This window comes from Convolutriloba macropyga, chromosome 5 (assembly GCF_964194025.1).
Source record: "Convolutriloba macropyga chromosome 5, txConMacr16.3, whole genome shotgun sequence".
NCBI lineage: Eukaryota > Metazoa > Xenacoelomorpha > Acoela > Convolutidae > Convolutriloba > Convolutriloba macropyga.
In genome coordinates this window covers 56,771,524-56,795,165 of record NC_134472.1, presented here as the reverse complement: position 1 = coordinate 56,795,165, position 23,642 = coordinate 56,771,524, and the positions used below count along the sequence as shown (strand labels likewise).

Here is a 23,642-nt window from a genome sequence, read left to right as displayed (position 1 = left end):
CACTGGTTTAAAAACTATTTTTAAAACACCAGCAAATCACTAACTGATGTTATAGCACATGCTAGCAACTTAAAAAGATTTAACAGTTTTTAGGCCAGGATGATGAAGTCAAGCTTTTTATTTCGGTTTATTCTTCTTGTAAGTATTAACTTCGCGTTGGGCCTTATACATGTGACTCCACAAGAGATGATCGTTGTTGAAGGAGAAACGGCTATTTTCACTTGCTGCTGCAACCATACATCGAAAATCAAAATGCATCTTTATTTCAACGGAGATCTGGTTGAAAAGTATTCTGAGAAGCCACGCGGCAGTGACACAAAAAACGGTTAGATAATTTCTTTTGTTCGCGTGAAAACAAATCTTTAATGGTACCTTACTGCTTCATATATTATTACAATTTATCTCCTTTTTTCCCGAGGGTAGGAGTATCGATTCCCTCTTTTGAGCTGCACTAAGTTTAACATCCAGTGGAGCCGCAAAAGGCATGGCACCCCGGGTCAAGGTGTCACCGCCATTCAACGCAAAATTATAAGCGAAGCGGTGAATGCGGAAAATTTTACAAGATAAGCGGTGAATGCGGTGAAAAAACCTTTATCGCCTGGTAGCGGTGAATTACATAATTTCACCGCTGAATTTAGCGGTGAAATTAGATAAATTCACCGCTTAACTTAGTGATGAACTTACATAAATTACCGCTGAGAAAAAAGTGTTAAAATTGTGTGAGATCAGCAGTGAATGCAATGAAATTACACAAATTTACCGATGAACTTAGTGGTGAAAAAAATAAATTCTCCGCTTAGAAAACGCCTCGAATTGTCTTTTGTTCAACGAAGTTAAAATACATTTATTAAAAGACGCTCGGAAAATTTACACACGAATAATCATACATCTTTTCGAAAATTTTTTTAAGCGGTAAATTTATGTAATTTCACCACTAGAGTAAGCGGTGAACTGACAAAAAAATTTCCACATTTCACCGCTAATCTTACAAAAGTTCAACTCGTTTGTTTTACAGAAGTTAGAGTGAATTTGAGTTAAATTCAAAACAAATATGATAGATTTATATGAGGAGTGGCTCAGTGGAAGAAGAAGTGGCTGGGATACAGGAGGTGAGAGGTTCGCATCCGTGAAGGGACGATAACATGTAGTAAGAGCTGCAATTAGGTGAATTTTTCTAAGTTCACCGCTTACTCTAGCAGTGAACTTACATAGTTTCGCTGCTTTTCAAAGCAAACATATTCGCGAAATTTGCTGTGAAAAAACCAACTTTTCACCGCTTATCCTACAAATTTTACCAATTTTTTCCCGACCCGGTACTGCTACGAAATTTTGTTGTCATGGAATTTCAGTATTCACCAATAACCGACTAAGTTCTAGAAATACATATGAGAATCTGCTCTACATCTGAGTGTTTCATTGCAAAAAAGCATTAAGATTGCTAATAATTCATGCTCTCGACAAGCTACAAAAAATTCTTGCCTGCTTTCTAGTTACAAAAGCTCTAACGTTCTCTTAACCTTTAAAAGAGCACCAAATTGCGCATCAAAATTCAAATAAAAAACTAAAAATGCTATTTTTATGTGTAATTGATGATGAAAAGGCTAGTCGGAAATTTAAAAAAATGCTAGAATTTTATAGAACATCGGCAATACTATCTAAATTTCAATATCTAATTGTTCCGACTCAAAATATTGAGGGAGGAAATATACACACGCACAAATACACACACATACACACACATGCACACAGATACACACATAAGCACATACACACATAAAAACACACACAAGCACACACACACATACGCACACATATATATACACACACATACACACCAACGCCCACACACATACAAACTCACACATACACACTCTGACGCACACAAACACACGCACAAATACACACACACCTGCACACACATACACACACACACGCACACACGCACACGCACACACAAACACATACACAGAAACACACACACATACGCACACACATATATAAACATACACACACGCGCGCACACACACGCACGAAAACGTGCACACACACATACAAACACACACACACACACACACACACTTTCATAGACACACAAATACACACAAACACACATATACACAAATACAAACATACACACACACATACAAACACACACGCACACACAAACATACACACATACACTCATACATACATACATACATACATACATACATACATACATATACGCGCACAAACACGCGCACACAAAAACACACGCATAGAAACACATACGCACACACCCACAAACACACGCACCCATACACACACAAACACACACTTGCGCAAATTTACACAAACACAGACACATACATTAACACATATAAACACTTAAACACATACATTCACACACATACGGACACACACATATACACGCACACGCACACACCCACACAAATGCGCACACACACATACACACATACGCGCACACACAAGCAAACGCACGCACACAAACAAGCACACACACACATACACAAACACAAACGCATGCACACACGCACGCACACAAACAAACACACACACACATACACGCATACACGCGCTCACACACACGTACACACGCACGCACACAAACAAAACTCACACACAAAGCGTCGACAGTTTTCTTTCAAAATATAGATTTTATTTTTCGTTTGTATTTGTCGTCTATTTTTGTAGACGTACAACAAATCCGGATAAAAACAGATCTCATTATCACCATAATGAGATAAGAATGAATATACACCTATTCAAATTTATAAGTTGATATCTAATGTTTTTGATTATCTGAATTTATTTATTTTAAAAAATTAGTTACATTTTTTTTAATTCTTCTGTTTTTTGGTGTACTTGTTACCGAGTCTTGTTACAGTGGATTAGTCCCATCTCTTGTTTAGTGATATTAAATTGAGTTTATTCATTTAGGTCTGTGTTTTACGCTATTTTGACTTGATGTTAATTATTTTTTATTTGGTTTGAAGGCAATTTTTCATCCACACGCCAATTTTTGAACAATATTTGAATTTTTCATAAGTTTTTTTATCTCTTCCTCATTTGATAGACGATTTTATTTAAAAATGTGGGTGAGCGGGGATGGAACATTATGCACGAATGCACAATACATAGAACAGCAAAGAACGTTCAAGGGCTATTGAAACATTAGTTAAAGTTTTACTGTTGTTATCTGATACAAATTAAAAGTGATAATGACAAAACATTAAGTTGTAATTGGACAAATTAGAAAGTTTGATTTAAAAGGTTTAGTTTTGGTCAGGATCCAAAAATTAACATTCATTTTACGTGGAAACAACTAATAGAATACGACGACAACTTCAAAGAAGGTCTAAAAATAATATGGAACCACAAAAATTCCAAATACTAAGAGTTTTCGTTTTTTGCCTTGAGAGAAGATTTTAGTTAATTCTTCTTTTGTCGAGATTTTCCATTTAAATGAATGATGGGTTTTCAGTTGCAGTACGGAATAATAACGTTGAGAGGAAACAATACAGGCTGAACAACAGCTTTTACACTTATTTATCGTTTTGGTATTCTACATCATCTTTTTAAATCATCTGAAATATTTAGAGCTAAGGACTGAAATTGAATTGATTTCAATATGTATGAGATCCAGTTGAAATAAGGCATGTATATCATGTATTTAAGTGAAAAATTTCGAATGTTGTAAGTACACAATTGAATCAAATGGCAGAGTAGTAGTATTCGCTGAACCAATGTTATTTTCGAACGGATTTAGTTGATCTAAAAAAGAAGCTGATTTGTTGCGCTACCAGTTTTTCTGTTGAAACAAAATCTTTTTGGGCAGACAAAGAAGATGGATTGGGCCAATGCTGAGGCAGGCGAGACAATCCGAATTCTGAAACATATTGATGTAAAACTCAGCAGTATTATTAATGTATGTACAATCAAGTTCAATCAATTTAAAAGGCATCAGTCAGTAAAATAGAAAGTTCAAAATTTCGGAAAGATGAGTTTATGCTCCTGTTTTTTTAAAACCAATTGATTGCTCTTGTTGCTGGGAGCCATTTCAAGAGCCGGGAAGGGCTTCTGCTGGCTCTGCTTGCTTTTACTCTTTTTCTTGGTGTTGTTGGCTAGCCTCGTAGAAGTTGATTATTTCTTTGTATTTCTATGCGTGGTAAGATATCAATAAATTTTTATTCAAAAAAATTGGTTTATTGATAAAAATTATTCAGGAAGTAATGAATATTGAGAGTGGGAAAAGTAGATAAAAAATAAATAAACAAAAAAAAATTGGGCTGCGCTCCCGTGAGTGAATGAATTACTGAGCCTTCTTTGATCAGAGAACTAGAGGACTGCGCTAGTCGCAAAAAATGTAATTAGGGTAATTTTGTTCATGAAGGCAAGCGTTAGTACGCGTTAAAATAAATTGAGGGAAGGAAGCGTTTTGAAGAGTGAAGTAAAACACAGAAGGAATAATAATTAGCAGTTAAAAGTGCTATGCTAACCTAAACCTTAAAACCACTGAACCAAACTGCGCATAGCACTGTATTATGTCGATAGTTGTATAACCGTAATTGAACTTTGATAAAAAAGATATCAGTGGAGTGAATTTGAAAAAATGAGAACATTTTCAATGTTTAAAAAGTTGTTAATCAATTAAGATTTTTTAGTGGATAAAAGCAGTGTAAATTAGTGTTCTTTTCCTTGTGTTTTCACAGCTAAGCCCCGAATTTACTAGGTGATCGGCTGGCTTAGCTGTTCGGTTAAGGCGTTGTTTGTTCGACTTTTGACCCAAATTAACTACGCAAGCGGCTGGCAATATGTCTGATGTTTGTTCTGGCTTTTCTACGATATGACTTCGAATTCAAATGTTCGAATTTCTTCAATGAAAAAATTTTTTTTTTTAAATTTTTTAATTTGCATTTTTCTGTTCTTTTTCATTTACTTGTTACCTGGTCGCAATAATTACAGATCCATATAACAAAATTACCGTTGAGAAAGCGCAGAATTGAAAATGGCTTACTTTTTTTTGTAATGCAAGGATTTTTGCTTCAACATAATTTTTGCTTCTTGTCTGTATAAGTAGTTCTTTTTGACAGATCTCTATTGTTTTAATTGCAGAAATAAATGATCCGAATCTTTTATTTCAATGGATTGCTAATGATTCAAAAAAAAATATTGTCAAAATATACATATGTATGTTTTGCCTTTGCTTTTTTCTTCCTTTTTGTATACTTGTTACATAGTCTATGGATTATGGTTTAAAAGCGTCGACAGTTTTCTTTCAAAATTTAGATTTTATTTTTCGTTTGTATTTGTCGTCTATTTTTGTAGAGGTTCAACAAATCCGGATAAAAACAGATCTCATTATCACCATAAGGAGATAAGAATGAATATACACCTATTCAAATTTATAAGTTGATATCTAATGTTTTTGATCATCTGAACTTATTTGTTTCAAAAAATTAGTTACATTTTTTTTAATTCTTCTGTTTTTTGGTGTACTTGTTACCGAGTCTTGTTACAGTGGATTAGTCCCATCTCTTGTTTAGTGATATTAAATTGAGTTTGTTCATTTAGGTCTGTGTTTTACGCTATTTTGACTTGATGTTAATTATTTTTTATTTGGTTTGAAGGCAATTTTTCATCCACACGCCAATTTTTGAACAATATTTGAATTTTTCAGAAGTTTTTTTTTATCTCTTCCTCATTTGGTATACGATTTTATTTAAAAATGTGGGTGAGCGGGGATGGAACATTATGCACGAATGCACAATACATAGAACAGCAAAGAACGTTCAAAGGCTATTGAAACATTAGTTAAAGTTTTACTGTTGTTATCTGATACAAATTAAAAGTGATAATGACAAAACATTAAGTTGTAATTGGACAAATTAGAAATTTTGATTTAAAAGGTTTAGTTTTGGTCATGATCCAAAAATTAACATTCATTTTACGTGGAAACAACTAATAGAATACGACGACAACTTCAAAGAAGGTCTAAAAATAATATGGAACCACAAAAATTCCAAATACTAAGAGTTTTTTCGATTTTTGCCTTGAGAGAAGATTTTAGTTAATTCTTCTTTTGTCGAGATTTTCCATTTAAATGAATGATGGGTTTTCAGTTGCAGTGCGGAATAATAACGTTGAGAGGAAACAATACAGGCTGAACAACAGCTTTTACACTTATTTATCGTTTTGGTATTCTACATCATCTTTTTAAATCATCTGAAATTTTTAGAGCTAAGGACTGAAATTGAATTGATTTCAATAAGTATGAGATGCAATTGAAATAAGGCATGTATATCATGTATTTAAGTGAAAAATTTCAAATGTTGTAAGTACACAATTGAATCAAATGGTAGAGTAGTAGTATTCCCTGAACCAATGTTAGTTTCGAACGGATTTAGTTGATCTAAAAAAGAAGCTGATTTGTTGCGCTACCAGTTTTTCTGTTGAAACAAAATCTTTTTGGGCAGACAAAGAAGATGGATTGGGCCAATGCTGAGGCAGGCGAGACAATTCGAATTCTGAAACATATTGATGTAAAACTCAGCAGTATTATTAATGTATGTACAATCAATTTCAATCAATTTAAAAGGCATCAGTCAGTAAAATAGAAAGTTCAAAATTTCGGAAAGATGAGTTTATGCTCCTGTTTTTTCAGAGTTTTTCCTTTAAAACCAATTGATTGCTCTTGTTGCTGGGAGCCATTTCAAGAGCCGGGAAGGGCTTCTGCTGGCTCTGCTTGCTTTTACTCTTTTTCTTGGTGTTGTTGGCTAGCCTCGTAGAAGTTGATTATTTCGTTGTATTTCTATGCGTGGTAAGATATCAATAAATTTTTATGCAAAAAAAATTGGTTTATTGATAAAAATTGGAGAAATAAATGATCCGAATCTTTTATTTCAATGGATTGCTAATGATTCAAAAAAAATATTGTCAAAATATACATATGTATGTTTCGACTTTGCTTTTTTCTTCCTTTTTGTATACTTGTTACATAGTCTATGGATTATGGTTTAAAAGCGTCGACAGTTTTCTTTCAAAATTTAGATTTTATTTTTCGTTTGTATTTGTCGTCTATTTTTGTAGAGGTTCAACAAATCCGGATAAAAACAGATCTCATTATCACCATAAGGAGATAAGAATGAATATACACCTATTCAAATTTATAAGTTGATATCTAATGTTTTTGATCATCTGAACTTATTTGTTTCAAAAAATTAGTTACATTTTTTTTAATTCTTCTGTTTTTTGGTGTACTTGTTACCGAGTCTTGTTACAGTGGATTAGTCCCATCTCTTGTTTAGTGATATTAAATTGAGTTTGTTCATTTAGGTCTGTGTTTTACGCTATTTTGACTTGACGTTAATTATTTTTTATTTGGTTTGAAGGCAATTTTTCATCCACACGCCAATTTTTGAACAATATTTGAATTTTTCAGAAGTTTTTTTTTATCTCTTCCTCATTTGGTATACGATTTTATTTAAAAATGTGGGTGAGCGGGGATGGAACATTATGCACGAATGCACAATACATAGAACAGCAAAGAACGTTCAAAGGCTATTGAAACATTAGTTAAAGTTTTACTGTTGTTATCTGATACAAATTAAAAGTGATAATGACAAAACATTAAGTTGTAATTGGACAAATTAGAAATTTCGATTTAAAAGGTTTAGTTTTGGTCAGGATCCAAAAATTAACATTCATTTTACGTGGAAACAACTAATAGAATACGACGACAACTTCAAAGAAGGTCTAAAAATAATATGGAACCACAAAAATTCCAAATACTAAGAGTTTTCGTTTTTTGCCTTGAGAGAAGATTTTAGTTAATTCTTCTTTTGTCGAGATTTTCCATTTAAATGAATGATGGGTTTTCAGTTGCAGTACGGAATAATAACGTTGAGAGGAAACAATACAGGCTGAACAACAGCTTTTACACTTATTTATCGTTTTGGTATTCTACATCATCTTTTTAAATCATCTGAAATATTTAGAGCTAAGGACTGAAATTGAATTGATTTCAATATGTATGAGATCCAGTTGAAATAAGGCATGTATATCATGTATTTAAGTGAAAAATTTCGAATGTTGTAAGTACACAATTGAATCAAATGGCAGAGTAGTAGTATTCGCTGAACCAATGTTATTTTCGAACGGATTTAGTTGATCTAAAAAAGAAGCTGATTTGTTGCGCTACCAGTTTTTCTGTTGAAACAAAATCTTTTTGGGCAGACAAAGAAGATGGATTGGGCCAATGCTGAGGCAGGCGAGACAATACGAATTCTGAAACATATTGATGTAAAACTCAGCAGTATTATTAATGTATGTACAATCAAGTTCAATCAATTTAAAAGGCATCAGTCAGTAAAATAGAAAGTTCAAAATTTCGGAAAGATGAGTTTATGCTCCTGTTTTTTTAGAGTTTTTCCTTTAAAACCAATTGATTGCTCTTGTTGCTGGGAGCCATTTCAAGAGCCGGGAAGGGCTTCTGCTGGCTCTGCTTGCTTTTACTCTTTTTCTTGGTGTTGTTGGCTAGCCTCGTAGAAGTTGATTATTTCGTTGTATTTCTATGCGTGGTAAAATATCAATAAATTTTTATGCAAAAAAATTGGTTTATTGATAAAAATTATTCAGGAAGTAATGAATATTGAGAGTGGGAAAAGTAGATAAAAAATAAATAAACAAAAAAAAATTGGGCTGCGCTCCCGTGAGGGAATGAATTACTGAGCCTTCTTTGATCAGAGAACTAGAGGACTGCGCTAGTCGTAAAAAATGTAATTAGGGTAATTTTGTTCATGAAGGCATGCGTTAGTACGCGTTAAAATAAATTGAGGGAAGGAAGCGTTTTGAAGAGTGAAGTAAAACACAGAAGGAATAATAATTAGCAGTTATGAGTGCTATGCTAACCTAAACCTTAAAACCACTGAACCAAACTGCGCATAGCACTGTATTATGTCGACAGTTGTATAACCGTAATTGAACTTTGATAAAAAAAGATATCAGTGGAGTGAACTTGAAAAAATGAGAACATTTTCAATTTTTAAAAAGTTGTTAATCAATTAAGATTTTTCAGTAGATAAAAGCAGTGTAAATTAGGGTTGTTTTCCTTGTGTTTTCACAGCTAAGCCTCGAATTTACTAGGTGAGCGGCTGGCTTGGCTGTTCGGTTAAGGCGTTGTTTGTTCGACTTTTGCCCCAAATTAACTACGCAAGCGGCTGGCAATAAGTCTGATGGTTGTTCTGGCTTTTCTACGAGATAGGAACTGGTAAGGAACATTAGTAGGACAGGCGGTCCAATGTGCTTTGATAACTGTTTTTTGGACGTTGCCTCTTTTTCTGGATCAATTCAAGTATTGATCTGATCTTGTTTTCTTTTGCCCATTTCAGGTACCCATTTGCTAATCTAATCTGAAAATCTCTTACTGCAGGTATATTGGCCTCTTCATGGAGTTTTTCGACACTGTACCAGCGGGGTTTCCTCATACAAATTCTTAATGCTCTATTTTGGGTCAGTTGTATGTTGTTGATAATTGAATTAGATTGGTGAATCCAGCAGGCGTTTGCATAGAGAAATAGAAGTCGAACCCATGATTTATACAGGGTCAGCAAGAACTCTTCATCAATATTGATCTGACTGAGCCGCCATAGTTGGTAGATTCTTTTGCTTGCTCTTGCCACCGAACTTTTGCAGTGTTTGTTCAACTTTAGATGTGGGGTAAAGTTTACGCCAAAAAAATTTGATTGGATTTGCGCCCTCAGTTCTTGTACCATTGATAAAAAGGTCTAAACTAGAAACTTTCTTTGACGGATTTTTAAAAAGCATCAAATTTGTTTTGCCTGGATTTATTCTTATTTTCAGTTTTTCGCACCATTTGATCAATTTGTCTAGTGAGCACTGAAGCTTCTCTTGAATTGTGCTACAGGAGCGCGACCTGTAGTAAAGGGCAAAATCATCAGCAAATTGAGAAACATGTGCCGGTATTTCAGGAATGCCGCTGACATGAATCAGGAAGAGTATTGGTGCAATGACGCTGTCCTGAGGTACTCCAGATAGTGTTGAAAATGTGCTACTTTTTTAGTTATAAAATTTCACAAAGATGCTTCTCTGAGAGAGAAAAGAATTAACCAATTTAAGCACACCAATTTGAAGCAGTTTGTTTCGAAGTCCTATTCTCTACACTGCATCAAACGCTTTCTCAATATCTGGGCAGACAAATCCAACCATTTCGGACCATTGAAATGCTTCTGTTACGTGCTGAGTAAGTTTGTGCAAATTATCAGTTGTGCAACGGTTTCTTCTATACGCACTTTGCATTTCACCGAAGACATCTTTTTCTTCACATTGCGCTACGACAATATTCTTTACTGCTGTTTCACAAATTTTTGCAATGCAATTGGTTAGACTGATTGGTCGGTAATCTTCTGCATCTTTCTTGTTTTCGTTCGGCTTTGGTAAGATTTTGACTTGTGACTCTTTCCATATAGTTGGAACATAAGAATTGTTTATTGAGCTAGTTATCAGGAGACACATATATGCTTTGAGGCATTTCGGTAAAATTTCAGGATGTTATAGCTGATTTTATCTGGTCCTGGACCTGACCTTCTTGTTTTTTTTCCAAAATTCCTTCATAATCGTCTGATTTTATAATGCAGTATTTTCAGAAGTTCAGTATTTTCGTATTGGAGAAACATTTTTCTCTCGTTTTCGAATTTCTCGAAGTGCCCATTTAGTTCCAAGTTTTTGTATACATGATCTTTCATTGTATCCTATAGAACAATTGTGAATATTTCGCATTTCTCAATGTCTCTCTTTGCTCTGAATTGTTTATATGAGACTTCAACAATTTTTTCAGTTTCATTTGCTTTTTTTGAATCACCGCATAAGGCTTTAACTGCTCTCCAAAAGCTTTTGCTCCCCTTATTTTGAGCACTTGATTGTTTTATTTTTTCCGATCGTTTCATGGACCTCTTTATTTCTCTTTGGAGGACATTTATTTCCTTTTTCAGGAATTTGTGCTGTTCTCTTTTTGTTTTTTTTTCAACTCTCTTTTTTTTCTTCTTTTCACGGATAAGTTTAGTAGTTTCATGTCCAAAGGGAAATCTTTTTTGTTGGATATACGACTTCTGTAGCGAGATCTGTACAAGTAATTCATTTAGTTGGTTTAGTTCTTCTGCTTTTGGATAGACTGGTGGATATAGCACAGAGTTTTTGTATTCTTGTCTGACAATCTGGTTGAATTTTTTGAAGTTGATTTTTGCCTTCAAATCAAATTTGCTCTGAGTCACTATATTCAAGGTAGTAATGGTTGAGCTGTGGTCACTACCAAAGTCATCGAAAACATTAATTGTGTCAAAAAATTTGAAGACTGATTGATCGGCGAAATGTAGATCAAGCATATTTCGTCATTCCCTTGATATGATTGATATGTGTGGTAACCGTTATTTAAAAGCTTCAGTGTTCCAGTTTCAATTATTTTATCACCATTTTCAGTGTTATATGTGCAATTCAGCTCTTGATGTGGCGCGTTGAAATCTCCACAGATAAAACCGTTTTTATTTCAGTTTCAAAAATTTCTGATAGATTCAAATTGCGACCTGGTGAGTTGTAAAGAGCTATAACCTAGAGATGACCTATAGCAGGTACTTCAAAGCATGCTTTTTTTCGAAAACTTTTCCTCGCTCGTTACAGTCACATTTTTCTGGTTTAACTTCTATTATTGTCGTTCTTTTCTTTGCTAAAATTATTGAGCCATGTGACTTACTTGCTCTTGTTTCTTTAACTACGAAATAATTATCGGTTAGATTTTCGTTTTGCCAGCTCTTGACTTCATTCAGGCACACAATATTAATATCTTTTTCCTTCAAAAATACGAGAAGTTCTAATATTTCGTTGGATAAGCTTCGGCAGTTCCATTGCATAATTTTAATTTTATCCATGTTGGCCGAATTGATGGCTGTCTGTTGAAATTTGTTGCGTTGGAACATTCGTGAAATTGTTGTTAGCATTTTTGATGCTATCATGAACTTTTTGGCCTTAAATTTTATCACTAAAAAATCTGCTTGCACTTATACTGACAACAAATCTAATATCACTGTAAGATATTGTATTGAAGGTTGAACGGATTTTGCTGAGTACTTCAGCAACCAGAACATTTATGTTTTTTGCTGAGACAGTTGAGTTTGCTTGTAACATTTCGGTTTGTCTTTTTGCAACTGCTGAGTACTTGATATCTTGTTTTCTCTTTGTCGCTTCAACAATTGCGTTTTGATAGGTGGAGCATCCTTTGTACACAGATGCGGGCGACCCATCACAATTTGCACATTTGTCATTTTCTTTTGGTTCGGCGCATTGTTTTACTGTGTGCTGGCCTGAGCATAGCAGGCAATGCTGCTCGTTTTTACACTCAATGGTGGAGTGCCCAAATTTCTAACACCTGAAGCATTGTTTAACATGTGGCGGCTCTTTGCCTGGTTCACATCTGTAGATCAGCCAACCAATCTTTACACCGTGCTTTTGAGCTGCTAAAACATGATTTGTTGAATCTGTTATTACTCTGATAAGCTTTGTAGGTTTGCCACTTGCTCGGCCTATAATCCTTGACACTTTTACTTCATTCATTCTGTTATTGCTCAAGAGTTCCTCTTTTATTTCATTTTCTTGGATGCTGTGCACATTGACTATAACAAAGCTTGGTTTGGACGTGGCTTTTGGCAGTGTATTTCTCGTGTTCACAATAGCGTTAGGGAATACTTGTTGCAGGTTTGGATTTGACATGAGAATATCTCTGGAGGCTTTGTTTTCAGGTTGGATAAAGAATTGGGAAGATATGGGCAATTCTCTAATTCGTTGTATTTTCAGTTGTGGGAATATTGTCTTCATAGCTGTGGCAAATTGCACTTGAGTTGGTCTCGGATTGATTGTTTTAACTATTGGTCTAACTGGCTCTCATATCGAATTCCTCTCGTTTTGGTTTCGAAAACGCTTACGTCTGTTTTGAACTTGAATGAAATCTTGTTCATCATGTGAAGTATCATCAGCGGTTACTCTTGCTTCTGATAGGAGAGCGCTCAGTTGGCTCATTTTTGCCAGGGCCCAACTGAGGGCTATTGCTTTGTAGAACGACTTTGCAGAACGACGATAAGAATTTGAAACAGCTTTTAAAGTGTAGATACTAAGTGGAAAAAGCCAATTAAAAGTCAGGATTTTAATATGCAATTTTTAGTGAAAAATCTCTTTTATAAAAGACTCACTCCCAAAGGACGTTCCTACTCAAAGTGGAGTGCTTGCTTGTGTACTTTCCTATCACACGTTGAGGTACTGATCCGAAAGTGACAATAATAGCAGTTTAATCATCATGGACAACAATTAGGCTAAAAACAAATTGAAACATATTGATGTAAAACTGTTAGGAGAGCGAGATTATATACATGCTAATTACAGATACTTGTCAAGTAATACTGGTAAATTAGAAAAATAATCTTAGAAAACCAACATGTTTTCAGCTTTTATCGGTATCTCACTGGCTTTTTACCAGACTTACCAAAAGTATTGTTAAAAAATTTTTCAAAAAAATTAAATCGATCTCTGGAAAATCTTTTCAAACTGTTCTGTGTTACATAAAATAAGCGTTGTATTATCATTTCATGCCTACGTTTTCAGTACGATCAAAGGCAATATTGTATTAAAAGTGTAATCTTAACAACGAATATTTGAAATGTGACTTGAGTATTGGTACCGATGAGAGGAAGTTCAACCAGCGTATTGTCTTAACTATCACTTTTTTCACGTTATATTATCCAATTTTTTTAAATAAATTGATCACACCTAAGGTCTCTCTGATTTCAAACACAGAAAAATATTGAAATATCACACCACACCAACAAAATGATCATTGTTCCACTGACCCCGGAATCTTGAGCACCCCTTGAGACCACTCCGCTCAACCAACGCCCATTGTTCCTTTTTCCCTTTATCTACACCTACATTTCTCCCTATTTCACTTAAGTTTAGTAGCCTAAACTCCCTGATCACCGATTAGCTACTAACAAAACTATTTAACCGCCAGTTGTTTAGGAGCAAATTGACTGATATTGATCAGTTAATTTTGGAACGGTTATGTTAGCAATATCTATCTACTTTTTGTGGTAGAAGGAAATTATTTAAAATTTCGTGCAACCTTCACAAAGATCGAGATATTTTCTGCAGAATTAAAAAAAACACATTGTTTGAAAAAACTTCCTCAATCAAGTTTGTCATTTAAAACAATCTGTGAATAAACCGCAAGTTATATTGATTATAGGAAAACATTTCGAAGCCGTTACTTTGTAATCAAGATTAAGCTTTTAAAGTTCTTAATAATTAATTTTGATTTCGATTTTTTTTCTACTTGTCTGCTTGTCTGTTTGTGGACTTTTGGAGTTGAGCTGAAATAGTGTTAAAACAATCCTGTTTTCTTTTGTTAATTTAGAGCTCGAGGATGTACAGTACCTCCTCGATTGCGCAAAATTACGTAAAATTGACTTTCTAAGAGCTCTAAATTGTGTTTCGTTTGTGTTGGGCTTTACTGCTGAAATCTGCTCTCCCAAAAATTTTGAATTGAAACTATCAATCATTGCTTTGTAATATTGTTTGATGATATTTTATTTAATTTTTTGACATTGACAAGCTATTTTTTTAATTTTGTGTATCAGAAAAATTTGTTTGATTTATTTGATTTTTCTTCTTAGGAATTGCACGAGAACACTTATTAAAACCATTTAAATTATCTTGGGAAAAAATAGCTGATCAAATATTAGAATAATTGCCTTTTGACTGGTTATAGAGCATTACTAGCGATTGCATGAATCATTGTGGATGATTGATGCCCCTTGCTGTTTTCCAATATTTTACCTGTACCAGTGTCAGTAGCTAGTTTTGTCAGTAGCTAATCGGTGCTCAGGGAGTTTAGGTTAAACTTAAGTGAAATAGGGAGAAATATACGAGTTATCTTTTCGAAAAATGTACGAGATATCTTTTAGGTAGATATATTTTGAAAGCGTATTCAGATACGGTTTTGGTTCAATTTAGTTCGAAGAAATAATATCAAGTTTTGTTTCAGTGTCAGTTGAAAAGAGCTTCACTGTGGAGAATGTCTCTCCAGCTCTCAATAATTCAGTCTTCACGTGTTCATGCCGATATAAAGTCAATTCCGAAGTGATAATTGAGACAAAAAATGCTACAGTATTTGTCCTTCCATCCGGTTAGAATGTTCAGTATTTACGGTTTTGGTCGGCACTTCAACTTTATGTTTGCTGTACATAAAATAACCTCAGACAATCGAGAGTATTTATCTACTTGGAATGATACCCCAGGTCGAGGTTTTCATTTGTTCTAGGAGGCAGATCATTGGAGGCAGATCCGAGCTTGTTTATGAGGCAGATTTTTTCGAACGAGCAACATAAACGCACCAAGTGCTTACGGTCATCTCATAACGTGAACAAGCCGAAGTCTAGATCATATGTTTTTTGGTCTGGACGGGTCTTTTCATAAGGATTTTTGAACGACGAGTACATGAACTAACTGAAATTTTGAACGAGCCAAAGTTTGAATTATAGGTCTTTTTGGTCTGCCTGGGTATTTTCATGAACAAAAATGGCCTTGATGGGTACTTTCATAGATCATTTTGAAGGATGACTTCAACCTGGGACTAACTCGAACAAAGCAATTTGCCAAGATGCTCTTTATGTAACAGGAAAACTTATAATTTCATTAAGTATAGATCCGGAATTATACAATTTCACATTCTAATTACAATTTCACCCAACCCCGAGGCTTAAGATTGTCCTCCTCTATGACTCAGACCTTTTTTGAACGCAAACAGGGGTACTTGCAATCAAAACATACACAAACTCTGCAACATAGACCAATCACGTTCAGTCACATACACGAACCGGTTCTAGGAAAATTGGCCGACAGGGCGTTTAGCCGACAAGGAAAAAATGAGAAATTTAGCCGACAGTTTTATCATAATTGGTCATAAATTTTACTTCAATTGGTCATAAAAGTCTCATTGGTCCATAAATCAGTAGTCCGGTTGTGATAGATTCATATCAAGTCCCACGGGCCGCTGAGGCATGGCCATGGCCCGCGAGGCATGGCCAGATGCGGTAAAATACGGTCCGACCACGGATAGATCTTCGTTAATTACACTAGTTGATGAAAAAATTGCGTTATATATGTCCGCTTACGAAATAGTGTTCTAAATTGGCCAATCGCAGCTTCAGAAAAAATTTTATTGCTCATTTTACTTAAATTGTCGGTTAAATTTCTCATTTTTTGGTTGTCGGCTAAACGCCCTGTCGGCCAATACGGCGGCCACCACACGAACCACATTCTACTCAACAGACAAACTAAAAGCTTCGTCATTAGGCGAGCTAAAGTTTGAACCATAGTTTTATGAACATTTTTGCACCATCTGAATGTTAGAGCCCATGCAAATTTATTGATAAAACTGTCAAAACTCATGGTGAATGCATGTTTGAATGCACCGCACATTTTGTGCATTGTCAATAGTTCTCAGAAGACTCTGAATGGGGCTGTGTCCGAGAAAAAAGACCACTTGATTAGAATAAAATTTTAAAAAATTTAAAATTTACTGTCAGACACTTGCGAGTTTTTGCTCCCGGCACGAGGAGCCCTTGCTAGCTCTTCTTCATCACAATTGGGGAGACTCATAGATATCAAAAGCATTGTGCTGATATTTCAGCGCCAACTGAAGGTCTGTGCTCTTTATTTTTACACTCCCAGAAGTTGTTTCAACACTTTTTAGTGCTTCGTGAGAAGTAGCTCAGGTGAATGCATCTTGCGGGCGATACTCAAATACACAATGCTGCTCTTTTTTAGCTTAACCAATTACAAACGGTTCATATATATTTCATATTGTTAAGGCCGATCAAAAATAATTTCCTCAAACATTTATTTTATCAAAACATGTTTATGTCGACGTAGTTTGTTTCTAAATTTAATACAACTGTAAACGGGTAAAAAGAGCCCCCAAACGTGCGAACAGGATGAACGGATTAAAGTCTTTACAAAACAAGGTCACTAAAACTGCTATAAATCAAAGTTACGGTTTACACCTGGTATCAACAAAGTGTTAGTTTGACTTTTCTAAAAAATCACAGCTGCTGATTAGTTAATTGGAACTTACTGAGTAGTTCCAGCAATCGATATTATTATTCAGCAAAACTGAACGATTAGTTATTTGGATTGATAAAACAACGTTTAATGCGACGGTAATTTACAGAATAGAGGATATAAAGTTACAAAAGCGACAACTTTTTGTATCCCGACTGCACAACTGAGTATCCCGACTGCTTGTAAGCCGCTAATAAAGAACTGTGCGATATAAAACTTTCCTTGTCATGGATAGGGGAGCAGCCGTTACACATATCTATTAACCATAAAATCATTGGAATAGAAAAAAGTTCAGTGTAAAATCTCTAAGCAATTAACGATTATCAAAAGTTTTAAAAATTGCGACGAATGAGAGGAGCCACATCTTATTTTCCCGGCGCACTTAATCAATATAACCAGCACAGGAATTTGGAACCCGAATTCAGAGTGCGTTAAGAGCGCTTTTAAATCTTATTACAAGTTCAGCTCAAGTTTCGGCAATTTCGTTAACTCTGTCGGGAACACCTGTAACAACTGTTGCTTCCTCAGGTCCTGCGTCATATTCACCCGATGAGTGGCAGGTAATTGCGAAGATTGGGAACTCTTTCAAGAAGAGCCAGCTTACAGTGACAAAACAGGGCCACGTTGTCAATATACAAGCGGAAAAGACAACTGTCAAGGGAGGAAAGAAAGCTGCCAACGGTGTGGGTAAAAGAACATTATTCAGAGAGTGGTATGTACCAGCACTGTTATGTAATTCCAGCCCTTCAAATGCAATTTTGTGCATACAATTTCTGATTTTATTGCTCCTATTATAAAGAACAATTTTCACCCATTCAGGGACAAAAGTTTTAAAAGGGTAAGGTTGGCACGCTTTCTTAGTTCACTATATCGCTCATGATGAACTTTAGTTTCTTACAGCACTCCAGCTTTCTTTGCCTTTTGTACATTAATTCATAGAATTCATTGACATTCTTTCATGATAAATTACCCTAGACTATGCTACCCCAAAATACTTTTTCTAAAAAAACTCACGATACAATCCTAAATTCTCGACCCCGGACGGGTAATGGTGCCGACATTAAGACTCTTTCCCCCATTATATCGAATTGTGATTTGTGAAGATACATTTCAGGAAATTTGTGGCTCCTGACACAGTCGACTCCCAATCTATATCAGCAGAGTATGACAAAGATACAAATCAAGTTATCATCACAGGACAACACGATGACATACACAGTATTGAATTGAATTAACTTATAAAATGATGCACTTTCGGCTCATTTTTGTTCCGACCTCACTTAATGAGGGAGGAACTATATCCTCAACCAATTTTTGCACTATGTCAGATATTTTTAGCTAAATCTGTAGATAATTCTCATGAGCACTTCCCATAAACCTGGTTATATGATCATCCTGAACCAATACAAGGACTATTTCGATGTCTATTATTTGGCAACACTTTTTGGAACATCAAAATTGACATCTTTCTGCAGATTTAATTTTAAGACTAATCTCAATTTTTATTCATTTCAGGTACCAATTTCGCTATTTTTTATTGATCTCCTCTTGGTGTTATTGATCTTCTTTTAACAATTTTTTTATAACTATTGAAGTGAAAAATTAAAATCGTGTTTGAAATAATTTTCGTGTTTCAAAGACTCCTTTTCAAGTTTGGCAATTTAGCTTTTGTTATTGGCGTTTCTCCGATGGATTTCCTCACAACAGCTCCCAAATTCGTTAGATGTCTTTTGAAAATCTAAGTATGACATCGTAAAATTCCATCAACAGTACGATACTGGTTTTTACTCCTTCAACATGGTATTTTAATAAACATGATGTTTTGTTTTGCCGTTGTTCAATTCGATTCCTTGTTTTTCGCCGGTGTGTTTTTTGCCTCATCAAATAGTTCTATAAAGAGAAAGGTACACTGACTTTTTAATGAAAATACTTTTGCAAAAGGGAATCTATGTCTCAGTTTCAGTTAATAGATTTTGTTTTTTCAATTGTTCTTAAAGAATTTGAGATTTAGATGTACCTGACGTTCTTTTAGTTGTCTTGTCTTAGGGTTAAAACACTCTAACTAAAATATTCCAATATACTTATAGTTTATGAGTTTTGCATACATGAAAGTTTTTTTTTGAATTTTTCGATGAAACTATAGTACCGTAGAAATATATACTATTGGTCATTTGATGTGAAGTTTTATTTATTTGGCTTTTTCAGTTGCATATTTTTGCTTTTTTGGTATTCAAATGACTCGACTCTGTTTTTGTCGTTTAGTAGCATAATGTAGTTAGAAAGCAAAATTTGCAGTTTTTGATAATTAAATTGAATGAATTGGCGATGAGTTTTGAGGTACGATTAGGTATTTTAACGAACTTGAAGCCATTACTCTCAAAGAAATTAAATTTAGCCAATTATTTGTCATTATTTTTTTTGCTTTGTTTCAAGTGTTTTCCAACACATTTGCTTTGTGGTTTTTGACGCAACAAGTATTTTGTCAAGGAACGGAACTTTTTAGTTCCGTTCCTGTTATTGCTAAGACTATTATTTCCTTGGAAATGTTGGAACTCAAAAAATATGTTTTTGCGGTTTTTGATTTGTTTTAGGACTTGTCAAATTTTGTTCACTTTCTAAGTATGTAGTCTTCCTCTTCCTACGTTTTAATCACCTCCTTAGGTGACAAGAAATCAAGAAGTGCCACTAAGATGCCTAATATGTGTGCTTAAAGCCAATTGTCATTGTGTTTTGTATTATTTTGTGTGGTAAATTGTTTGATAATTTAAAATTGTTTGTTATATCTATCTGACTTGAAAAATAATTTCTTTTAAGATTAAATCCATCGTCGATAAGTCTGATATGTTTCGTCGCCAATTAAAGTCAAATTTCCTGTTACTTCATATTTTTTGTGACCCTGTTCATTTCATTTTGATTATTTCATTAATTGTTGTTTTTTGTTCTCTTTGCGAAACACGATTTGCTTGAGAAAACGACAAAATTCATAGGCCCCCAACAAATATTGTAATTTAGAAATAAAATTTTTAAAGTTTCTATATGGTTAGATTCTAGTGGCCATTTAACAACGAATGATATGAGTCGACAAAGAATATGATACGTCACGCCAGTAATTTTTTCCTCTAAATTTTGGAAATATTTTTGGTTTTGCTGTTCTTGTATTGAGTTTTTTGGCTTCATATTTCCACTTGTTTTGCTGACATATCGCATATCGCATATCGAAAAAAATTTGGGGAGCAAGTAACTTGTGAGTTTGACTTTGTTGCTTGAATTGCATTAGATTAGATTTCAGAATCACATTTCTTAAATCATTTTTTTAATTATTTGCAAAATTAATAGTTTTCTATTGTTTTCAGCTTGAGAAATTGTATTAGCGGGATTTCTCGTCAAATTTTGCCCAAATTAATTATTACCCACGCTAGTGGATGGGAAAAAATACCTCACTGGTATACATGTCTGACTATACACGTTTGAGAATCCCTCAGATATCTTTGAGAATCCATCACTCCCTTTTATTGAAATTTATTTTTCTACTCCTTTTTTGTTTGCGAACAATTAAAATAGGAATTTGGATGAGTGAAGTTGGAACATTATGTGCAAACTTATTAACGAGCCTGCTTATTTCTTTATACTGTTGATTCATATTATTTGAAAGAAAAAATTTTGTCTCAATCATTCATTTTCAAAGAAAGACGTACCAATAGTTGTCCCAAATATCCAATCAATTGTTTTTCCAGAAGATCAAGGGTTCCCAGGCCTAAGAGACATGTGGAAACTGTTATTTGCCGACCATAACTTTTGGAACACAGAATGAAATTGTCCATATATGGACTTTCGTGCGTTCAAAGAATTTCAGACGTTTTCTTTTTGCGTTCGAAGTGACCGTTTTTAAACTTAGACCGTCCTCGAGAAAAAAGCAGACCCTCGCGCATTATTTTGTTTTTTATTGAAAATAAATTATATATAACTCAGGCATAGATGCTTCGATATAAATTTGAAGGCTACATTTTCATAATAAATTTCAGATCGTAAAATTCTTATTACAGTACCCGGATTGCATATTATTGTTCCTTCTAAACAAATAGTTTGATCAATCTATTGGTTTCTCAAATAAGAAAAAAATCTTTAGTGAATTCGAAAGTATAAATGATTGTGAGCAGTGAAAATTGATCGTCAGCAGCGGTTGCATATTATTATTTTTCACAAAATTGGTATGTGCTACCAAAAGTCCTGTCCTTGAAGACTGCAAATAATATAAACCAATTAAGCTGGCCACATAAAATATCCTATACATCTTCTGTTTTTTTGTTTGAATGCCTTTATACAAAGGTCCTCGAAACTGAATTTTTGTAAGTTCATTTCGTCGTTGCGATTGATTCCCAAGATTACTTAGAAACTATACTTTCCTTTACAATAGCAAACTTAGCCAAAAATATAATTTTAGAGTTTTGCCACCTTTCATTTGGCGATCCATTAAAGTTGAAACTGTATTTTTTAATCAAAAAGATAGTTTAGCTGATATAGGCAAACACTTGACATTTCAGTCATTTCACCGAAATTCATTTTATTAAATCACCTTCAACTATGAGTACACTAAAAAGAAGGTGATTTAAGTTATTGCGAAACTAATGACGAACAAAATCATGGTTGGTAGATTTTTGTTCTTCAAATTACAACTTTTTTCCAAACTATCGGTAATTTGTGTGCTAAGAAGTACCGGGTTAAGTTATTCCAATAGGTTAGGTTATCGGTCTGGCACAGTTTTGGCAAAATATCTTGCAATACTGTGCTTTGTGTTGCTAAATCTTGCTGATTGACTATTCGGAAAAGACATGCCTGGGTAAAACCAATTTGGAACTAATTTTGCGTTTAAGCCAATCAAAACATAACTCTCTGCATTTCTTAGCTAAATACCCGGGTCGAGACTGAATGGTTCACTTGTAAGAACTTGCAAATTTCTTGCAATTCGAATGGCTAACTCTTAAGTTTCTTGCACGTTCGTTCCAGTTGAGCTCGACTGTTGTGGCTAATTCAATTTAACAAGCAGTCATTTACAGTAGAAAATGCGAAAAAGTTAGTTGCTCATTTTGGATAACATATTAAAATCTGACCTAATTTGATATAATGCTAATTTCTCAATTTTATCAACTCAGGAGGTCCTTTTGCAATTCATTTAATCTACAGTAGATCTCAATTGGTTTCTCCACCATTGCTTTTAAAAGTGATTCTATATTTTTATACCCTTTTTGTAAGATCATTTTGTCGTTGCGATTGATTCCCAAGATTACTTAGAAACTATACTTTCCTTTACAATAGCAAACTTAGCCAAAAATATAATTTTAGAGTTTTGCCATCTTTCATTTGGCGATCCATTAAAGTTGAAACAGTATTTTTTAATCAAAAAGATAGTTTAGCTGATATAGGCAAACACTTGACCTTTCAGTCATTTCACCGAAATTCATTTTATTAAATCACCTTCAACTATGAGTACAATAAAAAGAAGGTGACTTAAGTTATTGTGAAACTAATGACGAACAAAATCATGGTTGGTTGCATTTTTGTTCTTCAAATTACAACTTTTTTCCAAATTTTCGGTAATTTGTGTGCTAAGCAGGACCGGGTTAAGTTATTCCAATAGGTTAGGTTATCGGTCTGGCACAGTTTTGGCAAAATATCTTGCAATACTGTGCTTTGTGTTGCTAAATCTTGCTGATTGACTATTCGGAAAAGACTTGCCTGGGTAAAACCAATTTGGAACTAATTTTTCATTTAAGCCAATCAAAACATAACTCTCTGCATTTCTTAGCTCATTACCCGGGTCGAGACCGAATGGTTCACTTGGAAGAACTTGCAAATTTCTTGCATTTCGAATGGCTAACTCTTAAGTTTCTTGCACGTTCGTTCCAGTTGAGCTCGACTGTTGTGGCTAATTCAATTTAACAAGCAGTCATTTACCGTAGAAAATGCGAGAACGTTAGTTGATCATTTTGGCTAACATATTACAATGCAACCTAATTTGATAAAATGCTAATTTCTCAAATTTATCAACTCAGGAGGTCCTTTTGCAATTCATTTAATCTACAGTAGATCTCAATTGGCTTCTCCACCACTGCTTTTAGAAGTGATCCTATATTTTTATACCCTTTTTGACTTTGATGGAAGTTTGAAATTCATTTGTCAGCGTTTTCTCAAAATAATTGCGTGACACCTGACATTTTAACCAATTTTTTTATAAGTTCAATTCACACTTTTCCAGCTTCTATTTTTGAAGCATCTGTTTATAATCATAGCTTGCAATTTTTGTATTATTTTTTTTGCTACAATATAGGCATAAAAGTCATTTTTTAACAGCTTATAATCTTTAATTATGTAAGTCAAATGTTTAACTTGTAGGAATCCTGCGAGCTGATTGATTAACTTTCAAGAGCCCTTTAAGTCGAATGTATAACTAGTAAGAGATTTGTATG

At 34.2% G+C, this 23,642-nt stretch overlaps 2 protein-coding genes across 9 annotated transcripts in view; both read left to right on the top strand.

Moving 5' to 3' along the window:
* LOC142339489 (Golgi apparatus protein 1-like) overlaps window positions 1-23,642 on the top strand; it is a 443,079-nt gene that overhangs the window by 163,343 nt on the left and 256,094 nt on the right. The window lies entirely within an intron of this gene.
* Window positions 70-18,506, top strand: LOC142340118 (uncharacterized). Of its 2 annotated transcripts, none has more exons than XM_075390565.1 (4): window positions 70-325; window positions 15,101-15,241; window positions 17,644-17,890; window positions 18,293-18,506. In XM_075390565.1, the coding sequence occupies exons 1-4, from the start codon at window positions 100-102 to the stop codon at window positions 18,411-18,413; spliced, it is 735 nt and encodes a 244-aa protein (XP_075246680.1). In that variant the 5' UTR covers window positions 70-99; the 3' UTR covers window positions 18,414-18,506. The 2 variants fall into 2 exon arrangements, with proteins under 2 accessions (XP_075246680.1, XP_075246681.1); XM_075390566.1 differs by having other exon boundaries at window positions 17,707-17,890; window positions 18,293-18,505.